Raw genomic sequence first — 10,906 nt, forward strand, 5'->3', positions numbered from 1 at the left:
TCACTGTGATGACTTCACTGTGATGACTTCACTGTGATGTCACTCACATGTTAGATGACATTGTGCTGTGAAGACTGGAACATCTGTGTTGGCACTACTTTAGCAAACTGCTGACGTAACAAACAGCACTGATGTAACTGTGAAACAAAGAAACATGGCACTCATACAACTTCAGTCACAAGCCACGCCCACACTAAAGCAAACCCTCCTTTATTCAGCTTTCTGACTCTAGAAGATCCATCCATCTACTTACTTACTCACTTGCTTATCCAGCTGAGAGTAGTGGATGTTGGAGGCTATCCTAGCTGTCATGACCCTGCACAGGTTGCCAGTCTGTCACAGGACTAACATATAGAGACAGACCACCAGTCACACTTACATTCAACCCATTTAATTTAACCCTACGCATGTCTTTGGACTGTTGGATGAAGCCACAATCCCCAAAGAGAACACACACGGCCCCTAAAGCTTCTTCTAGCTGCTCTTAATCAGCAGGGTTCACCACAGCAGACAGGTCTGCAACTTTGATTTGACAAACTGTTATGTTGGACGTCAACATGGGAATAGGGACCTTTAACATTAGGTGAATTTATAAACTACATAAATTTATGAAAAATCTCTTACTGAGGTTGTAATTTAAAGGAATTAATACTTTTTGCAACCCGAGGTTCCAATTTGAAGTCGTGCAGGTTTAAGGCACTTAAAAATAAGTTCTTATTTTACACCATATAAGGATATCTCTTATCTGTAGGTAACTGCTTAACAGTTTTCCAGATATGGGCTTCATGCTAACAAAGAAGCAAATAAGTCCATCCGTTGTCCATATGTTACCAGACATGCTGAGAGAAGCGGACCTGAAACCTCTGAACTGCATGAGCTCCTTCTCTTATGCAACGATATGGTTCAACAGTGCAGCGTGTGCATTTACAGAATACTCTGTGCTGTCTCATATAAAAAGGGTCAAATGTGAAGACTGAGGAACACATTCAGCAGCACAACAACAGTCTCAGTTCTGTGCTTTCAGACTTTAATTCTATCCTTGTGATTGCACTTGGTAAGAGTTCATTGGATCACCATGCAGTGCTGCTTCACATGCATGGATGGCCATGCATCCAGTTTTCTGTGAGAGGTTTCAGTACGGAGTAGCAACATCCCACTGAGCAACAGCTCGAGCACGATTCACATTCAACCAACTAAAAGTGAACAATCTAAATCTTAATGAGGTGCTTCGTCTGCGAGTCAGAGCAGCAAATGATTGTGAGCTCAGAAGGCAGAGCGGGTCATCTGCAGTATCCTTGAGCAACATACTGAACCCCAGGTTGTCCCCAATGTTAAATAAAGAGGCAGCTGGAGTAAGAAAAAGCACTTTAAGTGATCAAATATTTACCATTTGCAAAATTCATTCACAAAATTTAAATTTTTTTGCTCTTCTAACAGCGTCTGAATAAATTAAAAGCCTTCTTGACTACAAATGGAAACACACTGAGACACTCAGGAGCCAGAAAGAGACGTGATGTACTTGATATAAGACAAGCAGACAAATGGATTGTCCACTATGAATAATTTACACAGCAAATAATCATAACAAACTTAAATATTACATCTATTCTTGCACTAAGCACTTTTTAATATTGTTTGAACTCATTCAGGAGACAGTGCATTTAAGACTTACCACAATCCCTGTGGAGGGACTCAGGTCCAGCTCGATGATGAAGCGGTACCTCCGGGCCAGGAAGGTGGCCCGGGTGGAAGGCATCAGTATGCATGGGTGTGAAGTTGGGGAGATATCTGGCTGCCATCCTTTAGGTAAGATGCTAAGCAGGTCCAGTTCATTTTCAGAGTGCAGCTACAACAGGAAGTGGGAGGAAATATGATTTGCAGTAGCTTTTAGAGACCAATCAGAACAGCAGTTACAATGTTAAAATAGCTCTCCATTTTTCCTTTAATTTGTCACAGTGCAGCCACCATCTAATCATCGGTGGCATATACAAGGATAATAATAGAAGGGTGCCAATCTTGATCTTGGTGCTGCTGGGCCATCATGAGGACAGGAGAGGAAACTCACCACTTCAGGCTTTGAAGCCGGACAGATGATTTGGTTAAGTTTACTAAGAAACCACGCCAGTCGCACATTCCTAGAGATCCGGTAGTCCTCTTTCATGAGCAGGTAGATGTGGTCAGCCTCCTCCACCTTAACAACAACATGCACAATCATAAATGTGGGATGTTCACACATCTGTATGAGCGAGAGAGGGTTTGAGGATGCCCAACCCCACTGGATGGCAGCATTATTCAGGAATAATAAAGACCATATTTTCTAATATAAGCATGTCCATGTAGAACAGATCTATGTGATCTATTCTATTTAAACTAGCAAGAGTGGCTATAAAGGTAATATGAAAGTATTTACCAATATCACAGTTCAGGAGAGCAGTAGGGTCACAACTTTCACTCCATGTTTCAGAGGTCCCAGCGCAGAAACTCCAGAGCAACAGATTTCAAATCGAAACTAAAAACTCACCTTTTCAGTTTTAGCTTTAATTGTTAACAGGTGTGATTCTGTGAACAGCACCGACTCTCATTTTTAACTAGATTTTAATTTTGCATTTAATTTGATATGTCATTTTTCCTATTTGCTTTGCTGGCTGTTGTGCATCATTTTCATCAGTTTTGTTGTGCTTCAATGTACCGTAAAATCTTTAGTATTATCATTTAAATAATCCAAATAAAAGCTTCACCAAGTTTGAAATCATTACCTTTGTTTAAAACACCATCTGGCTGATACCACGTTTTGTGCTGATGTTCTTTTGTTCTGCTTCAGGTTTTTATTACACCACAATTCAACATTTTGCCAATGCTAAACTGATGTAACAGCTAAACATAGGCCAGAGTAAGTGTGAGCTTTTTTGCTGACTGGCAGTCAGCAGGGTCCATATCTAAGAATAACAATGTTAGCCTACATATTTGTGCATCATTACACATAGTTATAGATTACAACACTCAGCAGTATATTGATCAACATTAGCTGTAGCTTCCACATTACTTATATACAAATAAAATAAGAAGTAATTATAATTCAACAGCATCGTCTTCAGTCACACCAGTCCTCTGCATATCCTCCTTCACTACGTCAATGAATCATCTCTGGTTTTCCTCCTGCCTGGCAGCTGCATCTTCAACATCCTTCCACATGCACTCTCCCTCCTCTGCACCATCTCAGCTCTGCCTCATTAACTTTACTCCAAACCACTCATGAGCTGTCCCTGTGTCCATTCTGTGTCCATTCTGGTCGCTCCCAACAAAAATCTTCAGTAGCATCTTCAGCTCTGCCACCTCCAGGTCGGCCTCACGTCTTTCTGTCAGTGCATAATAGCAGGTCTAACTAACATCTTAGGAATCTTCCCTTTATCTCTTGCTGCTATCCATCTGTCAAAAATCACCCGTGACACTCGTCCCCACCCGCTGCACTCTGCCTGCAGGCTCTTCTCCACCTTTCCTCCTGCAGAGTCCAACAGTACAAATGTACAGCTTGCCTTTAAATAACATATAATAGTCAATCTTTTAGCTAGCTGGTATTTTGAGATACTGGACTTTCATGTTAAAATTTCACTTCATAAAACTGCATTTGTATTTATTGTAAATACATAATGTGGGCTAAATGTTTTTAGCTGTTTCCTAACGAACACACGCGGAGCGTTAACCCTTTTGCCTATTTTAATGCTGAAGGAAAGTTTTATTTGGCTCTGTAATCTGCAGGCACGTATCGCCGAGTTGCTAACAGGCCAGAAACTCAGCAAAATTAACTTAAACCTTCTGACTAATGTGACTCGTGTTTACTTCCAGTTTGTCAGTTGCTGCTAGCTTCCTGTAGTCGTGTAGCTGTGCAGCTATCACAAGTTTCTCCTCGTCTGCAGACGTCACGTAACAGCTCTGCCTCTCTGTTGTGGATTATTTAAATTCATGCTTCACTTTAAAAGGGACTTTAACGACTTCTGGGTGTTAAGAGCACGAAGTTAAAATGTGGCATGTTTTACTAACCAGTGCTACCCTGACTGTTACCTCATTGTCCGGTCTCTCTGCCATGCCGTGTTTAGCATAAGAGCTGCAGGGTGTCGGCGAGGCTCGGCCGACGGATATCCACTCTGTGTTGTGCAAAGTGGTCTGTATTAGTACTTGTTTATCATCTGTCTTCTCTTCTGATCAGGTGCTTGTAGAGCGGTACCAGCGTCGACATGTTCTTCTTCGTCTTCTTGTTTTCGCGCAGTTGACGTCCAAACTCTGCGGTCTTACCGCCACCTGCTGGGCTGTAGCGGGACCTACAGGTGACCGGGTCGAAACGATAGTGTCGATGCTGGTGTTGGTATCGGATCAATACTAGAAAGAGTGATAAGATTTATACATATAAATATTTACATGTGTTAAATGAATTATTTTTTAGAAATTAAAAAAATAAACATCAAACATGCACTGTGACATATGATGTTTTTTTGACTCTCAGGTCTATGCTGTTTGTAGCCTGTAGCACCTTTATAAGACTTCTGTCTTATAAAGGTGCTACAGGCTACAAACACAAAGTCCTTTAAAGACAGGCACATTTACATTGCAGGTCTTCATAGAAGTTTGAAAATACATAAAAAGCTCACAAACTGTTCTCCACAACATGAGCTGCCTTTATAAGTTCAAAGTACCACTATCTGTACTGGTATCAGCAATACTGGCCCTGCTTGGTATCAGAGTGATACCAAATAAAATCTGCAGTATGGCACAGCACTAATGGGGCATTTTACAAACTTTATAAACGAGGACTATCTCCAGCAATAACATCATTCTTAGATTTTCTCTGACACAGAATTGATTTTCATGATTTTAATAAAGAAATTATAGCGGAACTGTTACTGCTGCCATATTTTGCCTGTGGCATGCTCTTTATGAATAATTGGAGGTAGATAAGATGGCTGTGAAAGCTGAATAAAAAGCAGTTGATACTTATATGTTTTTGATATGTTTTTTGAAGGAGTTTTTGAAATGTGAATAGAGAAGCAGACTGTTAGTGCTCGTTAGGTCTGTTGTATATCATGTCTGTTGAAAACAAATGATGGATTGAAGACAATATTTTCTGCTTCTCGCACTCTTTGAGTTGTTTTTTCCACTCTAGCTGTGAACATTGAACATTATCCCAGATCCCACAGGGCAAGTGGCAGAATACACCCTGTACAGGTTGCCAGTCTGCCACAGGGCTAAACCACAGAGTCACTGTGATGCACTCAGGTGAGGTCCTGCTGTGAAGACTCAGAGTTTTGATGCTACTTCAGTGACACAAACACTGACATAATAAGTTCATGTAATTGTGACACCAAGAACCACTGCACACCCATACAACAGCAACTACGGTCCCAAGGCAGACCTACCCTACACCATACCCTGCTTTATTAAACATTTTGATTTTAAATTGGGCTATCTTTCTGTCCATCCACTTTCTTCCACTTGTCCAGTTCAGGGTAGCTGGTGGGCTGAAGGGTAACAAGATATCATAGAGTGAGAGAGAAGGTAAACCCTGGAAAGGCTGCCAACTGTCATGGGTCTTAAACATAGAGATATACTACCATTCAAGACTATAGAGTCAATCACGCATATCTGTGGGAGGACCTAGGAAAATATGTGGAAAACACGCAAACTCCATGTGTTGTGCTACAAACAATATTTCTATAGCGAAAGGTGAGGACCTGGTCAAATGCGAAGGTTAGGGGATTTTTTTAGACATATAGTGGGAATTCTGATTTGCAGCAGTCAAATCACTGAAATATATGTTAACCCAAAAAGTTGAATTATATTCTGAAGGAATTTGGTGTCGAGGATGTTAAATAATAAGGAGAAAGTATGTTTCCACCTCCTAAACCCCTAAAGTGAAAGAAGATTCAAAAGAAGCAGCGAAATGAGATTTACACAACTCAACATCGTGGTTTAATTTGGATGTGAATACGTGAGTCCTCTGTGAGAATGACAACCACAACTGTTGTTTTTACACGTTTTCTGAAGGATGGCTGAAGCTGGCCAAGGCAGCTGCCACCTTTGACGGTAAAAATATTCAACACTGCGGAATTATGCTGACCTTTGCACCCACTTCTGTCTTTGTTATTCGCCCGTTGTCTTTACACAGCGCTGTGAATACATTTAAATACATAAATAAATATTTTGCAGTTCTGCCTGTCAAATGAAGTTCAGGGCAAAGCTTCCCCATGTTAAAGATTTGAGTCGCGGGATGACTACGTCATTCAACACGCGACGGCGAGCAGGCTTCTCCATGCTGTTTATCTAGAGTCCAGCGTGTGTGTTTTTGACTCGATCTTGCTGCGATTCTCGTCTTTAGTCATGGAGAAAAAAGGCCCAAATCCTGTTGGGAAAAAACCGAAACCCCAAAAGATGAAAGCGAGCGTCGACCCCGTCAGAAACTTCGAGAAATGGAAGAAAAAGTACAACCGGACCAAAGCACGAGTGAAGCAAGAGAGGGCGCAGAAGAAGAAGCCCGAGTGGCAGGTAGAACGAGAGTACATCGATAAGCTGGTGAGCAGGTATGGAGAAATCAACCTCAAGGAGGTTGTCAAGTTCTCCGACTTCCCCATTTCTAAGAAGACCTTGCTGGGCCTGCAGGAGGCTCAGTATCGGCAGCCTACGGAGATCCAGCGGCAGACCATCGGCTTCGCTCTGCAGGGGAAAGATGTTCTCGGTGCGGCTAAAACTGGCTCCGGTAAGACTTTAGCCTTTCTCATACCGGTCCTGGAGTGTCTCTACCGCCAGCAATGGAGCTCCATGGACGGCCTCGGTGCTCTCATCATCTCTCCCACCCGAGAGCTCGCCTACCAGACCTTTGAAGTCCTGCGCAAGGTGGGCAGGAACCACGAGTTTTCTGCAGGGCTCATCATCGGCGGAAAAGACCTGAAAAGCGAGTGTGAGAGGATTCACCGTACCAACATTGTCATCTGCACCCCGGGCCGACTCCTCCAGCACATGGATGAAACGGCCACCTTCCACGCGTCCGACCTCCACATGCTGGTCCTGGATGAGGCAGACCGCATTCTGGACATGGGCTTTGCAGATACGCTCAATGCCATCGTGGAGAATCTCCCCAAGTCCCGGCAGACTCTGCTGTTTTCTGCCACGCAAACCAAATCAGTCAAAGACCTGGGCCGGCTCAGTCTCAAAGATCCGGAGTATGTGTGGGTGCACGAAAAAGCCAAGTTCAGCACGCCAGCCACGCTGGAGCAGAACTACATCGTGTGTGAGCTCCACCAGAAGGTCAACATGCTCTACTCATTCATTAGGAGCCACCTAAAGAAGAAGATCATAGTCTTCTTCGCCTGCTGCAAGGAGGTGCAGTACCTGTTCCGAGCTTTCTGCCGTCTCCGGCCAGGCATGCCCATCCTGGCGCTGCATGGAAAACAGCAGCAAATGAAGAGGGTGGAGGTGTACAACGACTTCCTCAAGAAGCAAAACGCTGTGCTTTTTGCCACCGACATAGCTGCCAGAGGCCTGGACTTCCCTGCCGTCCACTGGGTGCTGCAGTTTGACTGTCCAGAGGACGCCGACACATACATCCACAGGGTGGGCCGGACGGCCAGGTACAAGGAGGGTGGAGAGGCCCTGCTGCTGCTGCTGCCCTCGGAGGAGAAAGGCATGGTGAAGCAGCTGGAGGAGAAGAAAGTTCCCATCAACAAGATACAAGTGAGACATCATCTACCCATTACACACACACACACACACACACACACTGTTCAGTAGGTTTATGTAAAACAGTAAAATAACTGTTTGATGTTTTTACTCCATTTAGAAGGAGATATTTCAAACCCTCGGTACAGTACTTTGCATTACTCCCCAGGAATTAAGATAAGATAGAACTTTATTAATCCCTCGGGTGGGTTCCTCTGGGAAATTCGACTTCCAAAAAAAAGCACAGCAACGACCGAAGTTACAGTTACAGAATTGTTATATATATATATATATATATATATATATATATATATATATATATATATATACACACACACACATATATAAATACAGAGACAAATATAAATAAAATATACAAAGGGGATAAATAGGAATAAAAAATAAAAATACAAGTGAATTGCACATTTCAAGTATTGAGTCTATTGCACTGTTGACTATTTACAAAAAGTATTGCATAAGGTATTGTACAGTGAGGTGAAGAGCTTAGTAGTGTAGGCACTACACGTTAGTATAACACTGTTAATATCTGCACAAACTGCCGTCCTAACGAGGTGTGCACACGTCAAATAACTTTTTAAGTATCACTACAAATCTGACAGAAAAGTTGGTGAAAAGACTCACAGTGGTGACAGCAACTCAAATTTAGGAACAAGTACAGGCAGATATAATATGATTATGCTAAACCCAATACTGCTGATACAGCTTAATGTGGTACTTATATTTCAAATATTGCAAAATAAAAAACCTTTATGTCCGCACATCTCGTCACCCAGAGCTGTACTAGTCTTAGAAACCTCCTCAGAATATATTTATTATAGTTCATTTATTTAATATACATTTATATGTGGTTTCAAACAGGCAGATTTAAGTGTAGTCACAAAACATTACATAAGATCTGATTAACTTAATTGTTTGGCTACTTCCAGGTGAACCCAGACAAACTGCAGAACGTGCAGCAGAAGCTGGAGGCCTTCCTCGCTCAGGAGAAGGAGCAGAAGGAGCGAGCCCAGAGGTGTTTTGTTTCCTACCTGCGCTCGGTGTACCTCATGAAGAACAAAGAGGTGTTTGATGCCTTTAAGATCAAGCTTCACGAGTACGCTTTGTCCCTCGGCCTCGCTGTGGCCCCAAGGGTTCGGTTCCTAAGTAAAGCTCAGGCACAGAAAGTAGAGAAAGAAGTGCAGGAGGAGGAGTCTGAGGAAGAAGAAGAGCTGAGGAGATTTAAGGCCCAGCTGAAAGGAGAGGTTTCTCGTGAGGAGCGGCAAAACTCGGAGTCAGACGAGTCCAGTGAGGATGAGGACGGTGGTGATGAAGGAGGTTTGGATACGTCCAAGACATTAACCCCGAGTGCAGGTGACGCTGATGACGATGATGATGATGATCTACGAGACTTGGACCTGCTGACAGTCAAACGAAAGGATGTCTTTAATCTGACGGAGGATCAGCAGAGTCCAGAGGATCCTGAAAATGACCCAGAAAAGAAAACTGAGAAAGAGACAAAGTACAAAGAAGCTAAAAAGATCCTCAAGAGAAAGTTTCAGGTAAACACCAAAGTGACTTTCAATGAAGAAGGTGAGGCTGTGCAGCTTTGGCCACCAGTCCAGCAAGCAGTGACTGCTGAGGATGAGGGGGAGCAAGAAGAGGAGGACGTTTCGGGAATCAATGTGGAAAAGGCTCGGGAGAGGCTGAAGCGGGAAGATCAAGAGTTTGATAAGCAGGAGTACAGCCGCAAGGTGAAAGCCAAACACCGAGAGAAGCGGCTGAAGGAGAGGGCTGCCAGGAAGGAGGCAAGCAAGCGGGACCAGGACGAGGAGGACGAGGTCGTGGCCTACCTGGCCAATGACAGCGAAGACGAGTTTGACCCCAGTGCCCTGCCAGATCCCGACAAAGTGCACTCGTCGTCTTCTTCGTCGTCAGAGGATGAGGAGGACGAGATGGAAATGGGGTCGTCTAAACGGCAGCACAGCGAGGAAGAGGAAGAGGAGGAGGACAGCGAAGAGGAGGATGAGAAGCATACAGCAGGAAAGAGGAGGAAAGTGAGCGATGAAGATGATGAGCACACAGCTCTGGACACTGGTCTCTCTTTGGCAGAGGATGAGGAGTTAGTCTTACAGTTGCTGGGTGGGCGAAGGTAGATGACCCAAAGAGAACAGAACGGTTCCGTCAGTTCTAATGAGGAGTACTCAAGCTGTTGCAGCAGCTTCAATCTGACCAGTGTTTTACTCTGCAGTGCAAACGTGCAGGTGACTGTTCAGTCCAGAGGCTTCGAATCAGAAACTGCCATCAAACGTTATCAGGACTGATCCCATTGGGTGTGAAAGAAACACTGCTAAATGTTGCCCCGTCCTGATTGGCTTACACAAGAACAGAGTCATAGCAAAGAGACGAGCCAAACATGCTCCTAGAGTGAAGCACCAGTCAGTCATGTTAGAGCACATTAGCAAAAAATAAAAGCTCACTTTGAGGCAGAAGTTGTGACCCAGCTGTTCAAAACAGAAGAAAGATGGCGGTGTGCCATTAATGTGTAACTTTCTCTGTAAAACAGTCAATTCCAGTTTGTAATGCAGACTTTCAGACTTTAAACACGAGCTCGGGGTTGGTCAGTCTCAATAAAGCTTGAGACAGCAACATTACTGAAGGTCCTGCAGAGGGACAATGAGTGCATCTTTATTTTACATGTATTATGTTTAAACTGTTGTGGATTTGAAATCAGTTCTACTTTTCCCCAAGTGGCTAAAATGGCCATTAGGCTGCTGAGGTTAAGACTAGGTCATTGTGTTATTGCACTCATAGTGGGATAAAACCGTTTCTGGAAGGTAGTCTGTGACTTTTCAACTGAAAACCAAACAGGAAGTTGTTTTCTGATGCCCACATTAGTATCTGAGGGGTGATCATTTTCAATCACTGTCCACTGTTAAATGTGAACAGGTTAGCTCCACGATGCCAGAGCTGCTGATGAGGACAAGCGGTGCCTGGTTGGCATCCATGGGGAGCTGTGTTTCTCCAAAAGGACTAAACAGCTTAGTTAATGCACCGATGTTCCCTGTGGCTCCCTGGCTCACCCCTGGAATCGTGGCCTCTTCTTCTTCTTCTTGATCCATGAATATAATTTCATGTCTGAGAGTCACAACTTTGACTTGTCTGATTATTGAGTTATGCTATTAAAATATTTGTAATCATTGAA

General features: G+C 43.5%; 2 protein-coding genes across 13 annotated transcripts in view; one reads left to right on the forward strand and one right to left on the reverse strand.

Annotated features, from left to right (window-relative positions):
* The window catches only part of szt2 (SZT2 subunit of KICSTOR complex), a 116,358-nt gene extending 112,108 nt beyond the window's left edge, over positions 1-4,250 (reverse strand). For all 12 annotated transcript variants that reach the window (XM_076874491.1, XM_076874489.1, XM_076874487.1 and 9 more), the window contains exons 1-3: positions 4,060-4,250; positions 2,066-2,191; positions 1,673-1,846 (exon numbers count right to left, since the gene is read on the reverse strand). In XM_076874491.1, coding sequence (XP_076730606.1) covers positions 1,673-1,846; positions 2,066-2,191; positions 4,060-4,083 — 324 coding nt within the window. In that variant the 5' untranslated portion in view covers positions 4,084-4,250. The remainder of the gene's footprint in view (positions 1-1,672; positions 1,847-2,065; positions 2,192-4,059) is intronic.
* A 2,013-nt stretch (positions 4,251-6,263) lies between these two features.
* On the forward strand, positions 6,264-10,906 carry ddx10 (DEAD (Asp-Glu-Ala-Asp) box polypeptide 10). The gene is made up of 2 exons (XM_004561565.3): positions 6,264-7,719; positions 8,652-10,906. Exons 1-2 carry the CDS (start codon positions 6,370-6,372, stop codon positions 9,855-9,857), a joined length of 2,556 nt encoding a protein of 851 aa, XP_004561622.2. The 5' UTR covers positions 6,264-6,369; the 3' UTR covers positions 9,858-10,906.

This window comes from Maylandia zebra, linkage group LG15 (genome assembly GCF_041146795.1).
Source record: "Maylandia zebra isolate NMK-2024a linkage group LG15, Mzebra_GT3a, whole genome shotgun sequence".
Lineage (NCBI taxonomy): Eukaryota > Metazoa > Chordata > Actinopteri > Cichliformes > Cichlidae > Maylandia > Maylandia zebra.